At 55.3% G+C, this 26964-nt stretch overlaps 9 protein-coding genes across 9 annotated transcripts; 5 read left to right on the forward strand and 4 right to left on the reverse strand.

Annotated features, from left to right (window-relative positions):
- Nucleotides 1–16: 16 nt before the first annotated feature.
- On the reverse strand, nt 17–418 carry LMH87_005441 (uncharacterized protein; the record flags this gene model as incomplete). Its single annotated transcript, XM_056203162.1, has 1 exon — nt 17–418. One exon carries the CDS (start codon nt 416–418, stop codon nt 17–19), a length of 402 nt encoding a protein of 133 aa, XP_056058648.1.
- Nucleotides 419–962: 544 nt separating this feature from the next.
- On the forward strand, nt 963–2976 carry LMH87_005442 (uncharacterized protein; the record flags this gene model as incomplete). Its single annotated transcript, XM_056203163.1, has 4 exons — nt 963–1002; nt 1307–1659; nt 1720–2101; nt 2150–2976. The coding sequence occupies 4 exons, from the start codon at nt 963–965 to the stop codon at nt 2974–2976; spliced, it is 1602 nt and encodes a 533-aa protein (XP_056058649.1).
- A 257-nt stretch (nt 2977–3233) lies between these two features.
- On the reverse strand, nt 3234–3842 carry LMH87_005443 (uncharacterized protein; the record flags this gene model as incomplete). The annotated part of the gene is made up of 1 exon (XM_056203164.1): nt 3234–3842. The coding sequence occupies one exon, from the start codon at nt 3840–3842 to the stop codon at nt 3234–3236; it is 609 nt and encodes a 202-aa protein (XP_056058650.1).
- A 2086-nt stretch (nt 3843–5928) lies between these two features.
- On the forward strand, nt 5929–10326 carry LMH87_005444 (uncharacterized protein; the record flags this gene model as incomplete). The annotated part of the gene is made up of 5 exons (XM_056203166.1): nt 5929–6001; nt 6877–6936; nt 7147–7160; nt 7352–7643; nt 7721–10326. The coding sequence occupies 5 exons, from the start codon at nt 5929–5931 to the stop codon at nt 10324–10326; spliced, it is 3045 nt and encodes a 1014-aa protein (XP_056058651.1).
- Nucleotides 10327–11824: 1498 nt separating this feature from the next.
- LMH87_005445 (uncharacterized protein) lies at nt 11825–13759 on the forward strand (the record flags this gene model as incomplete). Its single annotated transcript, XM_056203167.1, has 2 exons — nt 11825–11942; nt 12135–13759. 2 exons carry the CDS (start codon nt 11825–11827, stop codon nt 13757–13759), a joined length of 1743 nt encoding a protein of 580 aa, XP_056058652.1.
- A 1343-nt stretch (nt 13760–15102) lies between these two features.
- LMH87_005446 (uncharacterized protein) lies at nt 15103–17835 on the forward strand (the record flags this gene model as incomplete). Its single annotated transcript, XM_056203168.1, has 2 exons — nt 15103–15121; nt 15431–17835. 2 exons carry the CDS (start codon nt 15103–15105, stop codon nt 17833–17835), a joined length of 2424 nt encoding a protein of 807 aa, XP_056058653.1.
- Nucleotides 17836–18338: 503 nt separating this feature from the next.
- Nucleotides 18339–20674, reverse strand: LMH87_005447 (uncharacterized protein; the record flags this gene model as incomplete). Its single annotated transcript, XM_056203169.1, has 2 exons — nt 18339–18617; nt 18677–20674. The coding sequence occupies 2 exons, from the start codon at nt 20672–20674 to the stop codon at nt 18339–18341; spliced, it is 2277 nt and encodes a 758-aa protein (XP_056058654.1).
- Nucleotides 20675–21190: 516 nt separating this feature from the next.
- Nucleotides 21191–22795, reverse strand: LMH87_005448 (uncharacterized protein; the record flags this gene model as incomplete). The annotated part of the gene is made up of 2 exons (XM_056203170.1): nt 21191–22428; nt 22483–22795. The coding sequence occupies 2 exons, from the start codon at nt 22793–22795 to the stop codon at nt 21191–21193; spliced, it is 1551 nt and encodes a 516-aa protein (XP_056058655.1).
- Nucleotides 22796–24130: 1335 nt separating this feature from the next.
- On the forward strand, nt 24131–26650 carry LMH87_005449 (uncharacterized protein; the record flags this gene model as incomplete). Its single annotated transcript, XM_056203171.1, has 3 exons — nt 24131–24490; nt 24545–24744; nt 24796–26650. 3 exons carry the CDS (start codon nt 24131–24133, stop codon nt 26648–26650), a joined length of 2415 nt encoding a protein of 804 aa, XP_056058656.1.
- Between the last annotated feature and the right edge of the window lie 314 nt (nt 26651–26964).

Consider the following 26964-nt stretch of genomic DNA (forward strand, 5'->3'; position numbering starts at 1 on the left):
ATACCAGCACTCGATTTCAAATGTCCATCTTGTCGCCATCCTTGCCGAAGCGCAGGCCGTCGTCGCGCAGGCGCTCCAACAGGGCGCGCTGCGTGACGATGCGCGCCTCGAGCTCGGCAATCTCACGGCGCTGCTCCGCGTCGGTCCGGTCCATGTCGGGCAGGGCGCGCACCTCGGCACGGGCGTGCTGGAGCTTGTGCTTGAGCGCGTCGGTCGCGCCGGGGACGTCCTTGAAGGACAGCGGCTGGCCGCCCGCGACGGCGGTCGTGGTGCTGGGCGTGGCGCCCGTCGCGAGGCCCGACGAGGACTGGATGCTGGTGCGGACCTTGGCGAGCACGATGGCGAGCTCGGAGAGGGCGTCGAGGCTGTCGGGGGAGAGCGTCGGCGGCAAGGCCAGAGATTGGGTGTCGGTGGCCATCGTTTCTGGGGTCTGTGTCTTGTGGTGTGGTTGCGACGATGCTGAAAGAGCCTTGTGAGCAGGCGTTTGGCAGCTACCGACCTTGTACAGTGCTAGTTGGACAGTACGGGCTGGGGCATCTAGGCCACGGCAGGCAATCAGCCGCTAGGTTTGGACAATGAGACGAAAATAATGGAGAATAAGGGGGAAAAATTATGAATTTAGTAAATACCCAAAGAATGCCAGAGGGATCGCATAGCCCTGGGGGGGGTGGTGGCTTCTTCTAGCTGGCGACGCTATTGATACAGTACGTTTTGGCGGCAACACGGTCGCCATGACGCACTGGTGCAGACACTGTTCCAGCGCCCCATTCAGCGCCAACTTATTACTCGCAGGCGGAGCTAAGCTCCAGCGATAAGCCGATGCAGTGAAATCACGCAGATAAGATACTTCACCTGCTGCCCATCAACTCTTTTTTCTTGTCCTCCTTTGGTCAATTGCTCCAAATAGCCTGCTATTTGCTTCTTTTTACACCTAGAACTTCCTATATCTGCCGCTGTTCAACATGTCTTCCCCTGTCAAGACAGAGCAAAAGGCTTGTTTGAGTACGTTTCCCTTTCCCACTTTGAGCAGCCCCTCCAATCCAACGTTGCCCCGCCATCGTCACCATCGCAACGAAGCGGCATCGTCACGATTGCACCCATTGCGAGCGCAAGCGCGATCAGGTCGAGCCATGGCTGGATCATCGACGTCTTCTCGCTCCAAGTCCATGCCTGCCATGGCTGGGCCACCACCGGCCGAGTCGCGTGGCGGCGCCAAGCAACGGCTGGACACCGTGCTGCTCTGCTGCTACATTCTCGTCTACGCTGAAATCGCCTGGCTAATCATGTTGCTTCTCCGCGCAAACAGTCGTCATTGACGGTTGGGGTGTTCCTTCCGAGGAGAGCCCCAAGGACGGCGATGCCATCACCAATGCCAAGACCCCGGTCATGGACGAGCTCTACAAGAGCGCCACCGGCTACACCGAGCTCGAGGCCTCGTCGCTGGCTGTCGGCCTGCCTGAGGGTCTCATGGGCAACTCCGAAGTCGGCCATCTCAACATCGGCGCCGGCCGCGTCGTCTGGCAGGACGTCGTACGCATCGATCAAACAGTCAAGAAGGACGAGCTCAAAGACAACGCCGTGATTAAGAAGACCTTTGAGGGTGCTGCCAAGGGCAATGGTCGTCTGCACCTGTGCGGTCTTGTTTCGGACGGCGGTGTTGTAAGTTGGAGGTCGGATATAAATGACTGCTTGAATATGATATTCTAACGCAAAGGACAGCACTCGAAGCAGACTCACCTGAACGCTCTTCTGAGAGCCGCCAAGCAGTACGAGGTTAAGGAGGTGTTTATTCACTTCTTTGGCGACGGCCGCGATACCGATCCCAAGTCTGGTGCTGGCTACATGCAGGAGCTCGTCGACTACCTGAAGGAGGTCGGCATCGGCCAGATTGCCACTGTCGTCGGCCGCTACTACGCCATGGACCGCGACAAGCGCTGGGAGCGCGTCGAGCTTGCCCTCAAGGGCATGTGCCTTGGTGAGGGCGAAGAGAGTGATGACCCTGTCGCTACCGTCAAGGCTCGCTATGAGAAGGGTGGTTCCAAGGACAAGGATGAGTTCCTTACTCCCATCATTGTTGGCGGCGACAATGCTCGCATCAAGGGTACGTAATGACGACAGTGTATCCATCATCACTGCTAACCAACCACAGACGACGACACCGTGTTCTTTTTCAACTACCGCTCCGACCGTGTTCGCCAAATCACCCAGCTTCTTGGCGACGTTGACCGATCGGTCCTCCCCGACTTCTCCTACCCCAAGATCAAGGAGCTCGTCACAATGACCACGTACAAGACCGACTATCCCTTCGAAGTCGCCTTTCAGCCCCAGCGCATGGACAATGTTCTGGCTGAGTGGCTTGGCAAGCAGAACGTTGAGCAGGTCCACATTGCCGAGACCGAGAAGTACGCCCACGTTACCTTTTTCTTCAACGGTGGTGTGGAAAAGGTTTTCCCTCTCGAGGAGCGCGACCAGAACCAGGACCTCGTTCCCTCCAACAAGTCTGTTGCGACCTACGATCTCGCCCCCGAGATGTCTGCCGATGGTGTCGCCGACCAGGTTGTCAAGCGCATGGGCGAGGACCGCTTCCCCTTTGTCATGAACAACTTTGCCCCCCCCGACATGGTTGGCCACACTGGTGTCTACGATGCTGCCATCGTTGGCTGCGAGGCCACCGACAAGGGTATCGGCAAGATTCTTGAGGGCTGCAAGAAGAGCGGCTACATTCTCTTTGTCACCGCCGACCACGGCAACGCCGAGGAGATGAAGTTTGCCGACGGCAAGCCCAAGACCAGCCACACCACCAACAAGGTGCCGTTCCTGATGGCCAACGCCCCCGAGGGCTGGAGCCTGCGCAAGAGCGGCGGTGTTCTTGGTGACGTCGCCCCCACCATCCTCGCAGCCATGGGTCTGCCCCAGCCCGAGGATATGACTGGCGAGTCTCTTTTGGATAAGGACCTCAAGCGCAGCGCCGATTAGATTTGATGGTGATGATGATGATGAAATGATTACTTTGATGAGCGTGGTTGTGATTGTTGGGTGAGCGGGGAGTCGGGCGTGGTGTGGTGCATCAGTAAAAGCAGACATGGAAAAGTTGGCATGGCATAGACTGAATTGATAGACAAAGCTATAGAGACACTATAGACTCTTTAAAGTGGAAGCGCGCTACATGTGATAAAATTGCACAGTCGTATAAATCTTGATTTTCATAATCAAGCTCGTTGTCCCTTGGCAGTTTATGGCTCCATCGGCTTTTGGGGAGGCACATTTTTGTCTGCCTCAAACTGTTTGAGCTCCTCGTCATTGAGGTACTTGGGTAGCTGATCAGCCTGCCACTTTCTCAAGTTGAAGCCGATGCCATCATGGCTGTAGTCCTTCTCGTTGGCCTGGTCCTTGTGGTACTTGACGCGGATAAAGTCGCTCTCCGCCGTCTCAGGGTCCAGGCTCAGCGACAGCATCGAGTTGAGCGTCACCGTCTTGGGCAGGACGGGAAACGTCCACTTGTGCTGGCTCTTGAACTGGATCAGGAGCGGGTCGTCGCGCACCACCTCGTAGCCGGTGTTCTCGCTGGCTGTAAAGATTTTCGGGAGGCCGAACCACTGGGCGGCAATCTTGTAGCGGTTGTCGCAGTAGCCAAACTGGTCGTCGTAGACGGCGTCGGGCGTGTAGCGCTTGATGCGCTCGACGGTCGGGTGGCACGAATATAGCGCCAGGATGTCGTCTACGAGGGCCTGGCGCGCAGGCAAGAGCGGGAGTGACTTGGACTTGTTGGGGGTAAAGTCGGACGAGTCGTACGTCTGACGGTGCTCGAATTGCGCGCCGGGCGCGTTGCTGGAAGTGGACATTTTGAAAATGGTTCGGGGACGTAGGAGTAGGCGAGTTGTAGGAAGAGCTGTTCTGAGGACACTCATCTGCGCAATTGGACGTAATGATGGATGCCGCGCACAATTCTGCATTCTCGAGCGTGATCTATATACATCTGTCACATCTATTACATGTACAGGTGGTGGCACATTTTCCGCGCATGTACTTCGCAGCATGACAAAACCATGATGCGTCGACAATGCGCCGACATGATGCGTCGACACGGGGTAGACTACCCGGAAGGGCAATCGAGATGCAGGCCGGCACGCCAAGATGGCGATTGCAAGACAGTTTTCGAGAGATCGGTTTTCAAAAACACGGACTTTAAAGCTCCCGCTGGCCGGCCGGCCGAAGCATCGAGTATTGACAAATGCTAGGTTTGCTAGGTGCAAATAAGGCAGCGTGTACTGCCAATTGCCACTTTTAGGGACATGCATATTTAGGGACTTGGCCGTCGTTATCAATCAGGCGGATCGATCGGCCAGCGGCGGCGGCGCTGAGTGTCAGACATTCTGGTGTTGCCACCGCCCCGATGTCGAGGAAAACTCCAAATCGAATAATTAAAACTTGCATGATATGGCGATACCCTGATCGGCGCCTGGTGTGGGGTGGGGTTAGCAGGCAGGCAGGCAGGCACTTGGATTCACAGCAGCAAGAAAGCGGGGTGCCTGTACGTCGTTATTTTTGGGCGACTGGTGAGCCCATGTCCAAGAGCAAAGGCTGTCGGCCGGCCAATGCGAGGCACGAAAGAGATGAGTGGCAGATTATTCACTACCGGTAGCTGGCGAGGAGTTGGAAAACTGAGACAAGAGTTACTGGTGCACCTGAGCTGGCGATCGAGGCCCTGCCAAATAGTAGGCTAAGCAATAGGCTAGAGGCAGGGCAGGACGTTTTTCTCCGCGCTTAGGCGGTCAATAATTAATAGTGCCAGTCAGAAGGAGCAAAAAAGGGGTCTGGAGTCAAGAGTCAAGGGTCAGACGCGGCCGGAGCATGGCCATGTGCAATGCTTGGTGAGATGGGGGCGACGTCACCGGGCTAGGGTGCACCGCGCCGCGATTGCCTACAGGTTTGGCCCCTCGATCCGAGCGATAGCTGCAAAGCTTGGAGATCGAGAGGTTTTGGACGAATCGAGCTCTGGACCCCTGGTGGGTCGGCGGCCTTGTCATGGTGTGTGGTTGGACACGGGGGCGTCGCGTTACTAATACTGGTAGTGGCCGTGTGCTGAGGTCGAGCGCGACATCCGGCCCCGAAAATGGGAATTTGCAGCAGGAATATGGGAAAGATTATGTTGCCAAAATAAGAATACAGGCTCTTTGGCATTTATGAGTGGCTTGATGACCCCAAGAACTGACGTCTGGTCTCCTGGTGCGGTCTAGAGCAGCCTCTGAATCCGAGGTTGCGATGACGGGCCAAAGCCCGATCTATGAGACCCTGCCGGCTGTCTTCCTCTGCCCACACGTCGCCGAGGAGGCGGCAAGCGGGCAACAACAAGGACAAAGGTTGCAGCCTTGGCGAAAACTACGGGTAGGTGGTTTGGGGCGATGCCACTGCAATCAACCGGCGAGTAATACATATATACATGTCAACGATCAAGACTTCAGCGTGCGGAAGCACCATCGCAACGGGCGGATGGAGAGCCAGAAAGACCTACAGAAAAATCTTCCATCAAGTCAAGTATTTGTCCTCGCTCGTCGCATATTGCGCTTGCCATTTTTACCTCCTAGCAAACCTTGTAGATTTTCTTTTCGCTTCATCCAGTCTGCTCGCCTCACCAAGTCGTGGTCATCGAGCAAACACGGCACAGCATCGGGTACAGTGACCAAAGAACTGGTCGGCACTGTGCATCGGGACAATCTGCGCCGGTTTGCGCGGCGTTTCTGCACTCTGGCGATCGCCAGCACAGTGCCGGCAAACCGTTGCTGGAAGCGGAGACTGGTCCTTCAGAGGGCGTGCCTGCAGCGTGCTGTCCGGTGTGCCTGGAATCCACCATGTGGCGGGCTGTTCAGCAGCCGACGGCAGAGGCCCAGAGGCCCAGCCCGCCTTGCCCGCGCCGGCGCCCCCCAAGAAATGCCAGAAATCCTTTTGCAGACCAGCACCTCTGCTGCGCTGTGGCTAATTAATTACCGTGGCACACAAATAGGTACTCTTTGCCCTGGGGCCCGGTGCCACGTTCCTGCCCATCATCCAGTAATCATTGCCACTCATCCACTGAACCACTAAAACACCCTCTCAAACTGTCAATCCAATCCCACAACTCCTTTTCTCTGCTGTGCCTTGTGTTGTTACTCGACACACCCTGTCACTACAGGGCTCTCCCGAGGGGTCTCGATCGCACATTGTTCCGCCACACCTCTTGACTGTGGGTCAGACCAAGCCTGCCCTTTCGACATTTTGCCAGCTCTTTTGGCTGAGGCGTTCCTCTTCACGAACTTTCTCCTCTTCTTCTTTCATAAACCATTTCACGCGACACTAAACCTCTCCGTATTCCTCATCACTCAAACAGCCTTTCGGCCTCCTAACCCTGAACAAACGAACCCGCCTCGACACACAGTCTTGCTCGCTCGCAGCCAATCCACCAGCACCATCCACCAGCACCTCACACCAGCACCGGCCACACCGGCGTCCGGCAATCTTCACTCGCCGTTTGACAGCGACACATTCGCGCACCAACTTGCTCTACCAACAGCACAGAATCGCTAGATACGAGAGCCGCCGCATTCATCTTCTACCATTTTTCCTCTCGGCAAGGCCTATATTTCGCCTGTCGCAGTATTCAGTCGCGCCTCCATACACTAGTGCTCACCTCACGCCTATCCACGCCGAGAACACAACGATCGACGCTTGACGACAAGACTTGATTCTGCGGCTCCCAAATCCTCGCCAAATACGCAGTCAATTGTTTGAAACCAAAGAATATCATATTTTGACAGCGAACACCTAGCTATTCAGCCACCGCATATCTCGATCTTCGATTCGGCACATCGACAGTTCATCAATATCGTGTCCTTCTGCTAGTCGCTATTTTTCGGGTTGTCACTGGTAACATCTGCGCTCGCAGAATCAACCACTCGCCAGGTAAGTCAAAGTCACTATTTACCTCTTTTGCCCGCCTTGCCGTGCGTACTGGCGATGCTTGCACCAACACGCAGAGCGATCGCGATGACTTTCATCACCGTCCAATCACGCCCGCCCACACTACCACCTTGACCCACCTTCACCCTAACCGCATTCCCCCGCTACTGCAATTGCAGCCCATTTAGCTAACCAGTGATGTTATCTTTCTAGGCAGTTCTATCACTGTAGGAGGAACAGACTGAGCTCCGCCGCTGACGACAGCGACGTCACTTCCACTAGGCCTTGGACCCTTGCTTTGCGCTCAGTGGTTCGCGCGCTCCATCCAGGGTTTCCATCGCGATCCAGGGCAAAATCGAACCATGTTCGAGGCCTCTTCGAATTTTTCTCATCGTTAAATCATCTTCGGATGGAATAGCAAACCATGCAAACAGCGACAAATGGCCCTGAAAGAGCCGCTCCACTCTCCTCTCACCCGCGCAGGGCTTCGCCCGCCAACTCCCTCACGCTGCAGAATCATTTTGGCCTCAACCGCGATGCCTCACTCCGCGCTAGCCTGGGCTCCGCACGCTCGAAGCCAAGCAACGTCCACTCCCCGCGCCGAAACTCATCGGGTGACAGTCATAAAACTGGCCAGAGCGATCCAAAGAAGTGGTTTGATCGCTCAAATGAGAATCCGACCGCAACATTCGACTCTAATGTAATGGAAGGTATGCACACACAATTGCGGCAAGGAAAAAAAATTATTGATTGCGAGTATGATTGCTAACTTGACCGCGCCTCTCAGTCGACCCTCCATTTTTCCTCAAAGGCTCTGAATCATCTACCGAAGACAGAGTCGGCTACAAAAATCTAGCCATTCCTCAGCATCTTCAACCACGCCCACAAGAAACGCAAAGCAGCAGTGCCGACGACTATCGTAGCGTAATCGATGACTTGACAGTCGAGATTCAGAAACTCAAGGATGAGCTTAAACGCTACAAGCAACGTGGGCCCGATACCTTGCGCAAGGATCAGCTGTTCGAGATCAAATTCCACGGCCTGCCTAAGCGAAAAAAGCGCGAGCTAGAGACGACGCTCCGCGAATTCGCCGCCAACCTGGGTGACTCTTCCTCGGTCTCTTCGCCACAGCAGAAGAAGTCATCGCACGACAAGCTGAATTCAGGATCTGGCTCGAAGCATGCATCATCATCATCTGGTTCTCATGCCCGCCCGGTTGACTCGGCTTATGCCTCCATGTCAACAGGTGCCCACTCTTCACGCGCATCGCTTGGTCGTCACGGTAGCAACCAGAGCGGCATCAGATCATCCGAGCAGAAGGTAGAAAGCTATCTTCGCGACATCCCCGAAGGCCTCTACCCGAAGCACGTTGCCATGACAGATAAGGACAGAAAGAAGGTCGTTGTTCGTCGACTAGAGCACCTCTTTACCGGACCGATCAATAATCGTCACGGTCGCCGGCAGTTGCCCCTACACACTGTTCCTCATCAGCCTGCGTCGGAAGCTGCACTGGCTCCGCCCTCCATTCCTACCCTTACATGGGAAGCTGCACAGCCGCAGCAGCCGCAGCAGACGACTGACAAGTCGGAACCGGCCCGTGAGGCCCGTATTCTCCCGCCCGGAAGCTCGAGTAAGAAGAGCCGATCCCGGGACAATGGTTCGGCTTCGAACTCGAATGGAGATCAAACAGAGTCCACGGGCAATGGCACAAATGGCTCACCGCCCGATCGATCGCCTCCTGAACAGCGGCCAACTCGGCCAAATGACCTTGATCCTGACCGCGCCCAAATTCCTGCTGACAATATGGAATATATTCGACATCTGGGACTGGTCCCTCCAGAACTTCTCCCCGACGCGACCCAGGAAACCCCAGATGTCGCGCCCGATGCCGAGGGTTGGGTGTACTTGAACCTGCTTTGCAGCTTGGCGCAGCTGCACATGATCAATGTGACTCCAGATTTTGTTCGTGCTGCGGTCGCTGAGATGAGTACAAAGTTCCAGTTGTCGCCTGACGGCCGCAAAATTCGATGGCGCGGTGGATCAGAAGGCACCAAACTTACGAGCGACAGCTCCATCGACAGCTCTGAGATGAGCGAGCGACCAAGCAACGTTGTTTCCAAGGATTCGAAGAAGTCAAAGCGCAAGCGCCAAAAGGTTTGCCACTTTACAGGGGACTCTGGCATCTCCTGTAAGGACAATTCCAAGTTTCGTCCCCAGGTCTCTTCCTCGTCGGACGGCTTTCACTATAAGCCGCTCTTCGTTCGACAAGACTCCCCGAACGGTGTAGTATCCTTTGACGACACTCTGTCATCGTTTGGTCCAGTTGAAGATAGCAATTTGGGCGAGTCGAGATACGACCTCAGTGGTTCGGGCTCATGGAACCGAAAGAAACGTCGTCGTGATGGCGCGGTCATCTATTATGGCGGTGCACCTTTCTGCACCGACTTGTCTGGCGATCCGGGCGATGTTTCGCCAACCGCCTACATGATGTCGAGTGGACAGAACGCAACCGCCAGCTCACCACAACCACGTCGACCGCTGTATAGGTCACCATCTGGATCGAGTATCGGTATTCGACCGCTCAGCCATCCGATACCTCCTGTCTCTTCCGCTGCGCCGATGGAGATCGACCACGCTGAAGACCCTCCTGGCTTCACTACGGACTCTGGCGACGAAACTACTGACGCCGACATTGAATTTTCCTGGTCGGATGAGCCTCAATATCTCGAGGTTCACCCGCTTGAACCGTGTGGGCTGGGCGGTGTTTTGCCTGACGATCATTTTATGGTGGTTGTTACCACCAAGCGACCAAAGGAGGATGCGGCAGGTGCTATCACCAAGTACGATCAAGGTAGCCGGATCGAAACAACTGACAACATTATTGCGAGATTGGCGGTTATGTCGACGTCATCACCGGCAGCACAGCAATCAAGGCAATCGTCGCGATGCAGCACCCCTGGTGTGGAAATCGAGTACACATCAGGCCGTATCAAAAGACTCACACCTGTACCGCTACCACCACCCGTTATCTTTTTCCCGCCGTTCAGCAGTGACGACTCATACGACTATGAAGACATGTCGGATTCGGACCCACAGTCACAATCTATGCCGCTGATTTCAGAAGGCCTGTTGAGCCGCAGAGGCTTGGAACAGTCGGACGATTATCCAGACGGTGTGGATCTGAGCAGTGGCGACGAGGAGGGAGATGACCCCGATGATGAATCTGGAGCGGAGCGTATGTACGACATACCATCCAGTGATGATGTGCCCGACATTATCCCACTGGAACAAATTCCGCGTCATTCTATCGGCAGTTCGGTGGCTGCCGCAGGAACGCCGCGAGGGCGGACCAAGAGTGCATCCAGCAGCGACGATGAAGATGAAGACGAGTGAGCGGAGATGCAAGAGCCGAAGTGCGGGGGGACGAACCATGGAAAGGAGTGGAGGGAGTATTGAATTTACTTTGTAAAGAGGTTTGAAAGCTTGAAGCGTTGACGACTTTGACGTTGAAAATTAGCCAGCGATGGCTGGTACGCGTGGCTTTGTCATTTTCCGAATGAGCAGGTCGCGGCTTGTCGACATATTGATTTGGAAATTAGTGTTTGGGAACTAGCAAGGCGTTTACTGGGTGTTTTGATGCATTTTATTTTCCTGTCGCCAGTTCAGGCCCTCGTTTTACTCATGATTCCCCGGCGGCGGCCTTTGGAGAAGACGGCCACGCGAACAAATGTGTTGAGTGTATTGTTAGCAAAGGAGGAGCAGCACAAAGAATGGACAGCTTATAACAGCAGGCAAAGTACCACCTGCGGTATTAGAGAAAGTTGACTTGTGCAAATGAACTCGATGAGACGCAAGCTGAATGAGGATGCTCGTGACATGTGCGGAGAATTGAAATGTGATCTATACATGGTCGTGTGAATTAAAGTGTAACTAGTGCACGATGTAGAAGTTGGACAGTGCGGGGGTCCAGCGTGCACGTTCCGTTTCCGATGGAATAGAGGTGCCGTTCACTCGAATGTATCTACAGTAGAAGACTGCTGCAAGTGATGATGAGTGTGTGCTCCTCAAGAGCTACCTAGCAGCACACATCACACAATGTATCCCGCGATGAGCCATCACACCCGGTAGTGGCAAAGAGCGACAGCGCAGTGTGGTGCCTGCTGCAGCCTACAGGTTCCAGAGGGTGGAACGAGTCCGGAGCACAGGCAAGGCAGAACGAAATGGGGCATCCGAGCACCCGCAGCAGCTCAAATATGGGTGATCGGTGTCGGCTCACGAAACTGATGTGTACTTTTTAACATGACGGCAGATTGTGATTAGCTCTAGAAGTATACATTCACGACGACGTGGAACATGTGTTTCTATTTCTTGTTGTTGCTCAAGATTGAGCATCTTTGAGCGTGGCGGCTTGGATGCGCCTTTTCAGGCAGGCATGGGCCCGCAACCCGTCCGGGCCAGCCGCAACCGACGCCTCCCTGCAGTGGCTGCACAGGCCGCCCAAGCTGCCCTTCTCCAGGGCAAGACAGACGGGCAAAGAGACTTGCGCAAGCCTGGACCGGGCTTTTCTTGGGCGGCAAACACGGCCCAATGTAGGTACCTAGGTACTTGCTGGGGTGCTAAAAGGACCCTGGGGCCTGGGCTTGGGGTGCATGTCCCTTGCAAAGACAAACATGTCGTCCCCCCATGGGCATGCCATTCTTTCTTCTGTCACTCATTCATTCCCTTTCGACCTTTTCACAGACGCAAGCTCTCGCCATGCAACAGCCGTGGCCCAACGTCTTTCTCTAATTCATTCATTCTCTGGGAGAGCGATTCCTCTGTTTTCCCCTCCGCTTAAATCTTCTCTTCTTCTCTTCTCTTCTCTTTTATCCCGCGTCCTCAATATTCAATCATGGTAGCCACTTTAGCTCACTGGGTGGTCGTCTTTACCAGCTTGGCCGGCGCGCTGGGTGCGGCGCCGCCACGCAAAACTCGTGACCGTGAATCGGTGCGAAATGTAGCCATTATCGGTACGTCGATTTCTTTTTTTTTTTTTTTTTTTGGAGAATGCCTCTGTTGTTTGAGATTCTGGATCTACAAACATGAGTAAAATACGACGCCACCGAGCATGTGACAGTGACAACCTTCCCCGTGGGGTACCATGTCGACAACAACAATTGTACCTCAAAAACAGCATTGCTAATATGAGCTCTACATCGCAGGAGCTGGAGCTGCCGGTGCATCAGCTGCGTATCACCTCAGCCAATACGCGCGCGACGAAGACCTCCCCATCAACATTACCATCTTCGAAAAGACGCCCCGCGTTGGCGGCCGTACACTCACCGTGCACGCCTACGATGACCCGACATCCGGGGAGCTGCCCGTCGAGCTCGGCGCTTCCATCTTTGTCACAGCCAATCGCATCATGCATGATGCCGCCTTGCGATTCAACCTGACGCTCGACGATCCGATGCCATCCAACAAAGGCGACCTGACCATCATCTGGGACGGCGAGAACATCGTCTTCGAGACGACCGAGGGCGGCAGCTCCTGGTGGTGGGAGGCGGCGCGTATGTGGTGGCGCTACGGCATGAGCCCCTACCGCGCCGTCAGCCTGGTCAAGACGGTTGTCGGCACGTTCTTGAAGCTGTACGATCCGCCCTTCTTCCCGTTCCGCTCGCTCACACAGCGCGCCTACGAGCTCGGCCTCGAGCGCGTCACCGGCGTCACCGGTGAGCAGTTCCTGGCAGACGCCAAAGTCAACGAGGACTTTTGCCGACATGTTCTGCAGCCGGCCACGCGCGTCAACTACGGCTCCAACCTGGCGCACATTCACGGGTTGGAAACAATGGTCTCGTTTGCGACGGACGGTGCCGTGGCCGTCCGGGGCGGCAACTGGCAGATATTCGACAAGATGATCGAGGCTAGCGGTGCCAACTTCTACCGCAACGCCACGGTCGAGGCCATCAACTTCAAGCCCGAAGGTCCTAACAGTGTTGCTCGCGCGTTGAAAAAGTATGCCATTTCCGTGGTGGACAACCAGGCTGTCCGGACGGCCTTTGATGATGTCATCATCGCCACGCCCTGGCAATACAGCAACATCTCTGCGGGCAGAGGCATCATCACACATAAGATTGACAAGATCCCTTACAAGGAGCTGCACGTTGTCTTGTTCACGTCTCCGTACAGGCTGCGCACCGACATGTTTGGGCTGCCGCGCGGAGGCACGCCGCCGTCGAATATCTACACGACTCTCAAGGCGGGCAGTGCAGCTGATCCAGACAACGTGGTGGGCGATACGGGCTTCTTTTCCCTGAGCACACTGCGAACCGTGGTGAATCCGACGACGCAGCAGGCCGAATACCTGTACAAGCTCTTTGCGCCCAAGGAGGTGGCGCCTGTGTTCCTGGACAGCTTCTTTGACAGCGACTGGAAGGACAAGCAGCAGCAGATGGCTGAAGGACAGGAACAAATCATGGACGGCGGCGCGGAGCCGAACAAGGTGACGTGGTACCACATGCAAAAGTTCAATCCGTACCCGGTCGAGCTCCCGCGGGTCACGTTTCAGGACCCAATTGTGGGCAACGGTATCTACTACACGTCGGGCATCGAGAGCTTCATCTCGACCATGGAGACGAGCGCGCTGATGGGCAAAAACGTGGCGCGGCTGCTGGCCGACGACATGGCGGGCAACGCGGGCAGCGGCGGCGCGTACGTGAACCCGTACCGGGGCCAGCCGACGACGAGCCGGCAACAACAGCAGCAGCAGCAGCAGCAGCGACGGGAGGACTTTTTCCAGAGCATGGAGAATGACCTGGATGATTTGATGATGATGGACGAGTTATAAATGGGCTACGCAATTGGTACCCTTTCTTTTTGTGCCCAAAAGGCAGGATGGGTTACGAGATGGGATCACGGGTTTGGAGTATGGCGGACTTTCATTGCAACGCTCATTTTTGTCAGTTTTTATTTCTTTTATTTTTAGCGATATATTCCCCAGGTAGACTGTAAAATCAGTCCAGTCTACCGTTTGATAGATTGTCAAATGTACTCTTCCACTTTATTCTTCTACACTGGCAAGGAGTCACTGGTAACACAGCATATTAGCAACATATGTTTTTATTTGCTTTCCTTTTAGTGATGTACTACTAAAGTAGATTGTCAAGCAGTCCGGTCTACCGTTTGATAAATTGTCACCTATACTCTCCTACTTTTGTACTTTTACACTAATAGGGTGCTCGCTAGTAGTACAGCATGATAGCATGCACAGCAGGTATTTTTGGGGTGGCAAAGAAGTTGGCATCAAGAGTGTAGCGCAGTTACGTCACCGGTTGGATGTTCTTTTTTTTTTTTTTGAGTTTTTGAGTTTTTGAGTTTTTGCGTTTAACAGCGCGGCCGAACAGGTTCCAAAACACGCAGCAACACGTAAACACGCTAAATGGCAATGGCTTGGCTATAAAACCGGCAGGCAGCAGAGCTAGGCAGCAGAAGCACAAATATGGGCAGCATTTGATTCGCCAATACTTTGATGAACAAATCGGAATGGTTCACAGGGCTGGCTGGTTTCATGACTGGGAATGATTATTATTTTGGGCTGTCACAAGCCAGTGACTGTAAAGGCAGAGCTTGATTGGACCCGTTGCTAGGCGGGGTGGCAAATAATTGTTTTCTTTTAAGCGAACCTGTTATCATGTACAGCTGCCCGCAACAATCTACACCTTTTTCTTCCTTGGACAGGCCACAGGAGTGTCAAGTCTTGCTGTGTGTCTCTTACAAGCCACAGCGACGATAGCCAAGGCATTTATTACATCATCCGGTTTTATTCTTCTACCAGTATCCCTAGCAGCGTTTGCGGCGGCCGCCCACAGAACCCTTGCCCCACCAAGACGTCAAGCTAGGTAGGTAGGCTGTTGCACCGGCACCACCGACACAGGCCACTACACCCCTCCACGGCAACCATTTTGTTTTATTTCTTCCCCCTCTTCATACTTGCACCAGGGCATCTGCGTATCGCTTGCGAGGCAAGACGACTTTCGAACTACCGATTCTTCTCGGAACTACAGAGACCGTCTCTCTACCCGAAATACTGGTGTCGACGCAGGAGTCTCTCTTGTCCCTTGCCTAGGTACCCTCTGCGCCTAGCGACCAGATAAACACAAACAAAAGCTTCACCCCACCTTGGCGGACAGCATGTTTGTCCTGCGAAATGGTAAGTCCACAATCGATGCGCTGCGAATCACTTGCATTTGACGGAGCTTTCTTTCTTTCTTTCTCTGGCCTGGGGGAACGGAGATTGCGAGGCTAGGTCGCTTATTGGGCCGCAGGTGTACTCGTCACCGTGTGCAGGTGTGCAGCTCCTCACATGTCATGAGGGGTTGCCTCCTGCAGGTCCCTCCCACCAGGCTGTCACCTTGAACCCCTCACTTTCGTTCCCTTTGCACCAACCAGCAACTGGCCTTTTCTTCTCCCCCCCCCCCCCCCCCCCCCCAAACATAGTCCTGACTACTAACCTTCCCAGTGGGCAAGCTGATCTTCGGCTCCGGCGCCCAGGAATCCCTCATCGAGCTGCCCCAGGGTCAGCTCTACCTCGTCCGCCCCCTCTCCCCCAAGGGCTACTCCGAACTCATCTTCAAAGACGCTGCCATCCGCATCCGCCGTACAAACCAAGACTTCCACTACCAGCTCGTCGTCCAGCGAGCTTTTGAGGAGGGCGAAGAGGAGCTTCTCGCCGAGGAAGAGGGCGACGACGCCGAAATCGACGCCCTCGCCAACGAGCGTGACGAAAAGACGTTTCTGCTCGACGAGGCGCTGCATTTTCGCGTCGAGGCCCGCGACGGCGGCGACAGCGTCATCGCCTGGCGCGATCTGAGTGGTGACACCGGCGACGTCTACGAGTTTGTCTGCGACAGAGCCGTTGCTCCCAACCAGGTCCAGCTCTTCCTGCGCGCCGCCCAGGAGTGCCAGTACGAGCGCAAGTACCGCAAGCCAAATACCACCGCCTCCGAAGAGGATCTCCAGCAGTTTGAATTTCACGAGGAGCTGCCAATCCCACCCGCCAGTCCCCTCAACAGCCCCTCCCTCACACGCTCTATCGATTCTACCGAGTTCATGGCGCCAACTACTCCCAGCAAGCAGCGCACTGCTACCCCCCCTGCTGCTGTTCCCGAGCAGGAGAAGAAGCCTGCCGGCCCTGTTTACGATGCCAACAATCCGCCCAAGCCGAAGGAGATTTATGCCAGCATCGCTGCTGAGCTGCATGTCTACGATCCCCAGCCCGGCCACTTTGCCATAGTCGACGACTCGGTTGTCGCGACTGTCTCCGAGGTTGGCAAATGGGAATACTGGCTTCAAATTGAGGGCCAAAAGCCTTGGTTGGGAACGCCAGTGGTTTCCGACTTTAGCCCCGTGTTCGATTTCCAGTTCCTTTCCTTCGTCTTTAACCACTTTAGCCCTGATGGTACCGCTCGCTCTTGGCTGCTCCGATTCAAGGACCAGCCTACGCTCGAGAAGTTTCAGGAAGCCATCATGCAGGCTATCTGGGAGAGGCTCAACGAGACAAAGTGGGCCAAGATTCAAGAAAAGGAGCGTGAATATGTTCTCGACTCCATGGGCGATCTGACCATGGAAGACGCTCCTACTACAGAGGAAGAGGAAGAGGAAGAAGAGGAGGAGGAGGAGGCTGATGAGGAGGGCATTCGCAGCGACGCCTATGACAGTGATGAAGACGAAGAAGAGGAGCAGGACAAGGATGATCGTGAAATGAACTCACAACTTGCCGTTGGCTACAAACATGACCGCTCCTTTGTCGTCCGTGGCTCCAAGATTGGCGTCTTTTCCCATACCGGCGACAACCGCCTCAAATTTGCCACCAACATCTCCAAGGTCATGACGCCTAAGGGCAAGCTTATGAATCCCAAAAAGGTCATGCTACATGGGGAGGACCGCGATCTCATTATTCAAAACAATGTCGACGCCAATAAGCTCTACCGCATGGATATCGAATACGGCAAGGTTGTTGATGAGTGGAACGTTCACGACGACATCCCCGTCATCAATTTCGCTCCCGAAAATAAGTTTGCCCAGATGACCTCTGAGCAGACTTTCCTCGGTGTCTCCAACAATGCTCTGTTCCGTGTCGATCCCCGTCTCGCTGGGAACAAGCTCGTTGATTCGGACATGAAGCAGTACGCCTCCAAGAATGACTTTTCTTCACTCGCCACCACTGAAAAGGGTTACATCGCTGTTGCCAGCAACAAGGGCGATATTCGCCTCTTTGACCGTCTCGGCATCCGCGCCAAGACGCAGCTGCCCGCGCTTGGTGATCCAATCACCGGCATGGATGTCTCCGCCGACGGTCGCTGGATTCTCGGAACCACGCAAAACTACATCCTGCTTGTCGACGCCATGCAAAAGGACGGCAAGAACGAGGGAAAGCTGGGCTTTGAAAAGGGTTTCTCGGCCGACACGAAGCCGCGGCCGCGCCGTCTGGCCCTGACGGCCGAGCACGTGGCGCAATTTTACCACGAGACCGGCAAGCCTCTTAGCTTCACTCCGGCCAAGTTTAACACTGGTGAGGGCGCCGAGGAGACGAGCATCATCACAGCCACTGGTCCGTACATTATCGAGTGGAACCTCAAGCGTGTCCTGCGCGGCATGAAGGCGCCGTACAAGATTAAGCGCTACGAGGATGAGGTCAAGGCCGACGACTTCAAGTTTGGCTCCGACAAGAACGTCATTGTCGCTTTGCCCAACGAAGTCAACATGGTGGCCAAGCAGAGCTTCCGCAAGCCCACTCGCGAGAGCATCATTGGAAATGTTCGTGTTTCTGGCGGCCACAGGAGCTCTTCAGCGAACAAGATTGGCACACCCTTGAGTAGCCGGTACAAGCTGGGCCGCGACGACATTGTGAATTCGCCATATTAATCTTTCTTTTGTCTTCAATTCTTGTGAGCCTTTTGGTCTCTAAATTTGTGTTTCTTTTGCTGTTTTGCAGCCTTGACGCGTTTTGCTTCTTTTTTATATTTATTCGGAGAGAGGGTTTGTGAACGTGAAGGGTACAACGCTGGACTGACGGGCGGATGGAATGATGGATTGATGAGGGATGACGAGAGACGAGGAAAGATAATTCGACTCAGATACCACTATTTTCTTGTTAAATTTATGCGCACACACACGAGGACTTATCTGCAATCCCTTCTGCTTGGGTTTTGTGTGCCTGCTGATTTGGGTGATGACTTTTGCAATGGCACTAGATAGACTAATACACATGATGAAAGATGATCGACTGGCGCACGGTGACAATCATTCCCGAGGTGAAGGTGCATGGACATGGACAGTTTACCAAATTGCGTTGTTTATTGCTTCGTGAAATGCTCGCTTGCTAAAGGTTGGAAAGACAAAACATGAATGTAAATGGATGCGCAACCTTAGACCAGCACAAACCGTCGCTCATCCACACCCAAGGCCTCGCCATCCATGACCCCGTCGCAGTACGCCTCGCCCACGACTGTCCACTCATCTGTCCCCGTCCCGCCCGGTCTCAGCACCATTGGCGTCGTCAGGCCGTTGAGCACCACGACGGCGTCTCCCGTCTGCATCGCGCCGGGCCCCATGCCGACGCCGCCCTCGTCGGTCCGGAACACGCGCCGACCGATGTTGCGCTCGAGGTTGGTCAGAAACGCCGTCATGTGCTCGCTCCTGACGACCTCGGGGTCGAGGCCGACGTCGCGAGCCAGACGCGCGCCGAGGCGACGCAGATGCCGACGACGTCCTCGACGAGGTCGGCGAGCGCGAGCACCACGGTGCGCGCGAGGGGGGCCGGTCCGCGGGCGAGGCGGTGCAGGACGGTGGTGGCGCGGTAGTAGTCGACGTACCACGGCGTGATGCCGACGGTGGCGTAGACGCTGAAGAGGGAGTAGGCGCGCGCGTTGGTGGCGGAGCGGAGGATGCGCGCGCCGAGGCGCGAGATGGAGGACTGGACGGTGAGGAGCCGCTGCATGCTGGCTGCGGGAGAGCCGAGCTCGGTGATGAGCTGGCGGGCGAGGAGGCCTGAGTCGTAGACGCGCAGGCTGGTGTGCGCGAGAGTCTCGGGAGAGGGCGGCGTGGCGGCGGCGGCGGCGGCGGCGTTGTTGGTCAGGGCCGAATGGACAAAGCTGTCGACCTCGTCAAACATGAGCTTAGCGTCAGAGTATCGAATCTGCTCCAGGAACTGCGGGTCATCTTCCGCTTTGTACGTTGCCTGACCGATCGCGGCGACACGGCCGATCGGGACACCCGTGACGGAGATGCTTCCCGCTGCCACGTCGGCCTTGGGCAAGGCAGCAGCAGCAACCTGCGACGATCCTCCTGCGGCAAAGGCCGGCTGGTGCAGCGCCTGCCACGCCACGGGTAGCACCAGGTCCATGGCCCAGTCCGGCACCCACGACGGCAGCCCCTCGGTCTTCTTCGGGAGCTGGTTGAAGAGCAGCACGTCCATGCGGCCCTGCTCCAGGAACAGGCCCGTCGCCTCGGTGTAGGCCCTGACCTGCGCCCGCGCCTGGTCCTCCTTGTCGTAGTAGATGCCCAGCCGCGCCTTGACGGGGTCGTCGGCGGCCGCGAGGCCCAGCAGGGCGTAGATGCGGTCCTGCGCGAGCGACGCGCCGACCTTCCACCGCTCCTTGCTCACCAACCCGTGCTTGATGACGAGCTCGTGCAGCGGCGTGTGCTGGCCGCCGTCGCGCCCTCGGTGGATGGCCTTGCGCTCCTGGTAGATGCGGTTGAAGCCCTCGGTGGCGTCAAACGCGGCGGTGCGCATCAGCATCTCCTCTCGAGGCAGCGGCCCGCTGAACCGGCTCACCCAGTAGTTGTTCTGCACCGTGTAGAAGAACATGCCGGCGCGGAAGCAGTCGAAGCAGAGTACCGCGTCGCCGCACACCATGACCACGTCGCGCGCGAGGCACGCCTCCTGGATCGTCCACAGCCGGCTGAACCACGAGCGCCGCAGCACGGCCAGGTAGCCCGCGATGGGGTACCGGCTGGCGAAGCCCTCGGTCAGCGCCAAGAGGTCGTCGCGGTCCCGCGTCTCGCCGGGGTCGGCGAGCGGGGCGGCGGCCGAGGCCGGGCGCACGACGCCATCGTAGATGCGCATAATGCTGGCAAAGGGCAGGCTCATGACCCCGGCGATGACACCGTCGGCGCAGAGTGCCCGGACGTAGGCGTACCACGCGTCCGACGAGGCCGTGCCTGGCCCCAGCCAGACGACGGCGCGGCGGGCGTGCGTGTAGATGGCCTGCATGAGGAGCACCTGCTGCGCCTTTTCGCCGTCGTCTTCCTGGTTGATGCAGATTTGGTCGATGAACATGGGGAGATCATACCTCGGCCCCTGCCCCCCCGTCTCGTCCTCGTCCTTGGCGTTGGCCGCGGCGAAGCGCAGCAGCGCCCGCTCCAGCGGGCGGTAGATGAGCAGGGAGAAGCGTCCCTCGCCGCCCGTCTCGACAATGACGCGCCGCGTCGGACGCTTCGCACAGGGCGGCACATCCCAGGCGTACGAGAGCGCATCGTATTCAATAGACGCGGTGGCAGCGGCGGTGGACTGCCCGGCGCTGCCGCCTGCTGCTTCGCACTCGAGCAGGGAAATCCGGATCGTGGGCTCGAGGCCCGGGATCAAGGAGGGCTCGGGCGGGAGGAGCCTGGCGAGACGAAAGGTGCGCGCGGCGCCGGGCGGTATAGGCGTGTACTTGTACTTTGGCAGGCCGTCGCCAAACAGCGATGGAAAAGATGACATGGCCGACCAACTGTCCCCAGGAAGCAGGAGGAGGAGGGGCAAGAAGAAGAAGAATGAAGAGGCATGTTGACGACTCCTGTTCTTACGATTCCTTTCAGAGGAACTGCTTAAATTCAGGCAAGTACAGAGCACACGATGCGAAAGGCCCAGACCGCTTCAGCCGCAATCAATAGCGTGGGGACGTGGACGCCGCCGCAGCGTTGATATCAAGTGCATATGAATTATCGTAAATAAAACCGTCGACAGGGGTGCCTCGAGATAATGCCTGACTAAGTTAGCGCGACGGAACTGGGGGAAAGCACAGCTATTTTAAGCCATGTATTGAAGTGAGCCTGATAAATCGCTAGAAATTGAACAACACCGAGACTCCTGCTTAAATGTAGCTAAGATCCTATTGAACTTTATTCCCTTTTCCCTCCGATTGTATTTCATTGTGATATTTTGTCCATTTGTCAAAGCAAAATTCAGATGCGCCGTAGAGCATCCAAAACAGCCGTCATAGCTCATTCCCCGTGCCTAGGCTTCCTGCTCCTTGCTCTCAGGCTCCTCTGTCAATGTTTTCTGGCCGGAGCTGACCACAGCACCCGACACATTGCGGATGGTCTTGGCTTGTGTCTCCTCGTTACTGAGACGTGTCATTTCGGCGACAAAGGTGGCCCCCCACCAAGCGCTGGTGTACTTGAAGACGTAGCGCTCGAGCTTGCTGTAGTTGGCGGCGCGCTGCTCGGGGCTCATGGTGACGGCGTCGTGGATGGCGTTGGCCAGCTCTTCCGTGTTCCAGGGATTGACAATCAGGCTGCCGTTGAGCGACTGTGCGGCGCCAGTAAACTCGCTGAGAATCATGACGCCGTGCTTCTCACGCTGGGTGGCAATGTACTCGTACGAGACGAGGTTCATGCCGTCGCGGGTTGAAGACACCAGGCAGATGTCAGAGACGGCGTAGAGCGCCGTCAGCTCATCAAACGATACGGATTGGTGAAGGAAATGGATGGGCATAAACTCAATGGTGCCAAACTTTCCATTGATGCGGCCGACAAGTTCGTTGACGACGGCGCGTAGGTTCTGGTACTCTTCGACGTCCTGGCGCGAGGGCACGGCAACCTGCACGAGAACAATCTTGCCAATCCACTCAGGATGCTCCGTGAGGAAAACCTCAAGAGCATGGAGCTTTTGTGGCACGCCCTTGATGTAGTCAAGACGGTCGACGCCGACAATGAGCTTAACACCCTCGAACTTGCGCTTCAAGGCTGCGATGCGCTCTTGCACCTTGGGTTGCTTCAAGCCCTCGACAAACTTGTCGGGGTCGATACCAATAGGGAATGCTCCGACAGTGACGAAGCGTCCGTTCCAGTCCACACCGTTGGGCGTGGTCGGGGTACCGAGAATGCGCGAGCAACTGCTGAGGAAATGGCGCGCGTAGTCGTAGGTGTGGAAGCCAATGAGATCGCAATCGAGAAGACCCGTGAGGAGAGGTTCACGGACGGGCAGGATACGGTAGATTTCGCTGCTGGGGAATGGTGTGTGCAAGAAGAAGCCGATCTTAACGTTCTTCTTGGAGTTGCCAATTTCCTCGCGCAGCATTTGGGGCAGAAGCATTAGGTGGTAGTCGTGGACCCAAATCAGATCGCCGTCTTGAACGTCCTTGATGACGGTCTGTGCAAAGAGACGGTTTACTTCCTGGTACGCAGCCCAGGCCGATTCGTCAAAGGTGATTTCACCGGGGTGGTAGTGGAACAGCGGCCAGAGGATGGAGTCTACAGTTGTCAGCGCAAGGTGATGAAGAAAACAGCGATACTATGTAAACGTACTGGCAAATCCATTGTAGTGGCGGTCAGCAAGCTCATCGTCGATAAAGACGGGATGCGCGCCGTATTCTGCCTTGAGACGCTTCTTCATGCCGTCGACCTCGTTCTCGGGGACCTCGAGGCCAGGCCATCCGTACCACTGGAAGCTCGTGGTCTTTCCGAGACCGCTCAGGCCAGTGACGAGACCTCCAGAGGACATGGAGAATGTATAGCTGCCATCTTCGGAGCGTTTGATAGTAATAGGCAGGCGATTCGACAGTAGCAAGAGACGGCCAGGCGCGGCAGACTCTTGTTGTGTCTCGGCCGAGGTGGACATGGTGGCGGAGGTGTGTGGACTTTGTACTCGACGGCAGGTCTGGTGAGAGCGGACGATGCGCAGATGTGTTGGCGCAGGAGAGCTTTGGAATGGCCCGACGACGTTGGAGTGGAAAGCTGGAGGAGCAACTGAAACGGTGGTGGGCTGGCCAGCTTATGTGGGGTGAGTTTTTGGTGGTGGTGGTGGTGGCGCGGTCAGTGGTGATGTAAGGCGAACGGATTGCTGTTGGACGCAGTCGCTATGCGGGGGATGAAGAACCAGAGAAGTACACAAGAGTGTGAGAACGGGTCTGAGTTGGACAGAAGCCTTATCCGGGGTCTGCGGTAATTTATTTTGCAGCGGCGTCCAATGGCAATGATGTTGTGCAGCACGAGTTGTTTGATGGACGGAGCTTTTTAGTCGGGCAATGAGGGGCAGACAGACTGCCAGACAGGCCTGCCTGGGAATGGGTGCTGACCAGGCATTAAGGAAGGTAGGTGCGGCCAGCAAAACAAGGCGCTGGTGGCGGGGTATTGGCGGCCCAACCCTGCTATCATTAGTGAGGAATTCTAGACGATGGATAAGTTTTCCAGGTTCATCTGGGACCAGCTTGTTTCAATTTTCAGTTAATTACATCACGGTGACGCCGTCTGTGGCGTGTGCATACGTACCGTTATTGTCATACCATGGTCTCCAGCTGCGGCTGCCCGGTCACTCTTCCCTGGAAACCTAAACGAAGTTGAAGATTTGCATTTTAAATGGCAGTGATATCTGACCGAGTTTTGAAATGAGCGATATATAGGTAATGTTCATCTGAACTGAAAAGTGCTATTGTAGTCTTGCATTAGCCTATCCCAGAGCCGCCACACGCTACCCAGGTGGGGAGCGAAAAAGAGAGCTGACCACTTGGTAATTGTTACCCGGGGAAAAAATGATATAGGAACTTGAGGAAATTAAAATAATGAATAAACTCAAGATTAAATCAGACCATGAGATCATGAAAAAATGTCAAGATAAGAGACAGACAAAATAGATACAAGCGACCTTAATCTAGGTCGGAAGAGCTGCGCTACAAGACGGAATGCATGCAATATGAAGAAAATTGACAATGATTCAAACAGTGTGATAGAAAAGCAAGAGTGACCCTAGGAAAGCACCTGAATAAAGAATTCGCCAACTCTGTCAAATCCCAACTTACACCGCGCCGCACGCCTGCCTGCACACTTCCACTGGTAGTGGATCTCGCGCTGTTCTTATCGATAACAACTAGGAATTTTTGATGCTGCTTCAAGTTTGCCTTGCGACAAGTTCAACACCATCGCCATCAACATCGCCCAGCAGCTCTCCACCCTCACAATGGCGGCACCTCAGGACTTCAAGTCGCTGCAGGACGGGGTCCAAAAGTCTTTGGTCTCCACCGTCAAGTACGCCAACCGAATCGCCAACGAGGATCTCAGCTTCCAACGGACCGTCAACCCGGACGCCGCTGAGCAGCTCGACGAAAAGTCATCGCGCCTCCTTCATCTCTCCACGCGCCTTTTGCAGTCTGCTGCGCGTGCCTGCGGTGTCACTGCCCCGAAGCTCGAGGATGCCGAGGATATAGACTTAAATTGGCAGGGCGTCGTCGATGTCGTCGATTCCGTCCTCGAAAAGGCCGACACGGCCCTTGACGAATATACCGGGCTCATCAAGCGCAAGGAACCACCCTCAGGTACTGTAAGTATTGACCCACCTACGCTCGGAAGTATGCCCCAAACTGACATGACGAAGTCCTCCAAGGCAAAGAGAACAAAATCCACGAACAAGGTTATCCGAAATGCAAACGTCGGCAAGCCCCAAAATCTCTTCGAGTTGCAGCCTGACAATTACCCCACTGGCCCATGGAAGCCTATTCTTACAAAGAAGCCTCATGCCCTCGTGCCTTTGGAGAAGAGTCTCATCACATTCACCGACGAAGACGGCTCTACACAGTGCGCACACCCTCCATCACGCAAACATTCATCAGCTAACCCTGTTCCTAGATACAAACACCCATACGAACCTGAAATTCTTCAAATGAGCTACCCCGACAGCGCTTACAAAGTAGCTGATCCTATCCCATGGCAGCCCGTCGAGACAACCACTGCGATATGGGTGGATACATACGAGGGCGTCCTGGACATGCTCCGGGAGTTGAAGAAAGCAACGGAGATTGCTATTGATCTCGAACATCATGATTTCAGAACATACACAGGTCTAGTTTCCCTCATGCAGGTTAGCACCCGGCAGCAGGACTGGATCGTCGACACTCTCCAACCTTGGCGCCATAAGCTCGAGGTACTCAATGAGGCTTTTGCGGATCCTTCGATCGTGAAAGTATTCCACGGGGCCTACATGGACATGGTCTGGCTGCAGCGCGACTTGGGGCTTTACGTAAATGGTCTCTTCGATACGTACTTTGCCTGCGAGCAGCTGAGTTACTCGGGTCGAAGCCTTGCCTTCTTGCTCTCCAAATTTGCCAATTTCGATGCCGACAAGCAGTATCAATTGGCTGACTGGCGCATTCGCCCGATCCCCGAAGAGATGCTTTACTACGCTCGATCCGATACCCATTACCTACTCCACATCTATGACCAGGTTCGCAATGACCTCGTCTCCTCGTCAAATCGAAGCGTACCAGAGCAGGACCTGATAGGCCGTGCTCTGCAAAAATCGAGAGAACTTTCCCTGTCTCGGCATGTGCATCCGGGTTATAACGAGGAGACAGGAGAGGGCCCACGAGGCTGGTACAACTACGTGTTGAAGCATTCACATTTGTCCTACGACGCAGCTCAGTTCACACTGTTTAAGACTATTTGGAAATGGCGAGATGATACGGCCAGAAAAGAAGATGAGAGCCCCAACTTTGTGCTGGGAACAACTCATCTGGCTGACATCTGCCGTGCCAATCCTCCCGACGCCAAGGCTCTTCACAGCCTAATGCCGCTCACAGCGCCCCTGGCCAGATCTAGAATCAACGAAATTTGGGAGCGTGTTCTGGAAGCGAGTCAAAATCCGGGACCTAGTCTGCTACAATTCTTTGCAAGCATTGCCCCAGACGCGGCGACGAGAAACGCTCTGCCCAAGGCGGGCCGCGACCTCACAAAGTTGCCTGACCTTGGTGGTGAAATCGCCTACCGAAGCCTACCTCGCTCACGCCTATTTGGCGACATGCCCATCAGCTCACGGCGGGACGGTTCCCGCGACGTGGATCAAGGTCTGCATGAAGAAGTTCCCTTCCCTTGGCAGAGGTTTGTTGCCTCGGTGCAAGAAGGCGCAGAATTGGAGCAAGATGCTTCTTCGCCTACAGAGCCAGAAGCTCTTCTGCCGCCGGCGCCTGCTCCTCCAGAGGAAGATGAAGAGTTCACGTTGAAACGCGGAACGAAACGCAAGTCGGAATCTGCGCCAGACGAAGATTCAGAAACGAGCGAAGAGTCCGACTCTGACCAGGATGAGGAGGGTGACAAGCCAATGGAGCCAGCTCCTGCTGACGGCATCATTGAGATTGACGACGATCAGCCTCGGCCGAAGAAGCAACGCAAGGCTGCCAAGAAGCAAGCTGCACAGGAGATACAAGAAAAGCGGGAAGCCAAATTGGCAAAGAAGGCGCAGCGGCAGGCGGAGAAGGAGCAGAAGAAAAAGGCTTCGGACAAGAAGTATAATGCGGTGCCATTTGATTATAGCAAGGCGACATCCGTCATGCACGCTAAACGTGACGGTGCTGCGGCGGCGGCGGCTCGCCCGGCAAAACCACAGAAGGTGTTTGATCCATACTCCAAGACTGGCGACGATCCAATGAAGGGCGCGAGAAAAGCGCCGCCAATCAGAGGAGAGAGGAGTGCTACGTTTAAGAAATGAGGGTACACAGCATTTTTAAGATGGCGTTATTAGGTTAGAGAAGGAATCGGACTATGTGAAGCTGCTGAATTGTGATAGTGCTTGTGATATTGCTTGTGAATGTTAATATTTGTCGTGCAGATATGATGAGCTGACTTAATTCGTGCACACATGATTATGGAGCTATATGAAATAATTGTCTAGATGCTATTCATTAACTTGATGTGGTTGTGCATATGCAGATGTTGTTCCTGCACAACTCAGCCAAGCCGGAAAAACATAGCCGGCACGGTACGTACCGCCGTTGCAACGTGAGGGGAAGCTGCAGCACATTC

Source organism: Akanthomyces muscarius, chromosome 1 (genome assembly GCF_028009165.1).
Source record: "Akanthomyces muscarius strain Ve6 chromosome 1, whole genome shotgun sequence".
NCBI lineage: Eukaryota > Fungi > Ascomycota > Sordariomycetes > Hypocreales > Cordycipitaceae > Akanthomyces > Akanthomyces muscarius.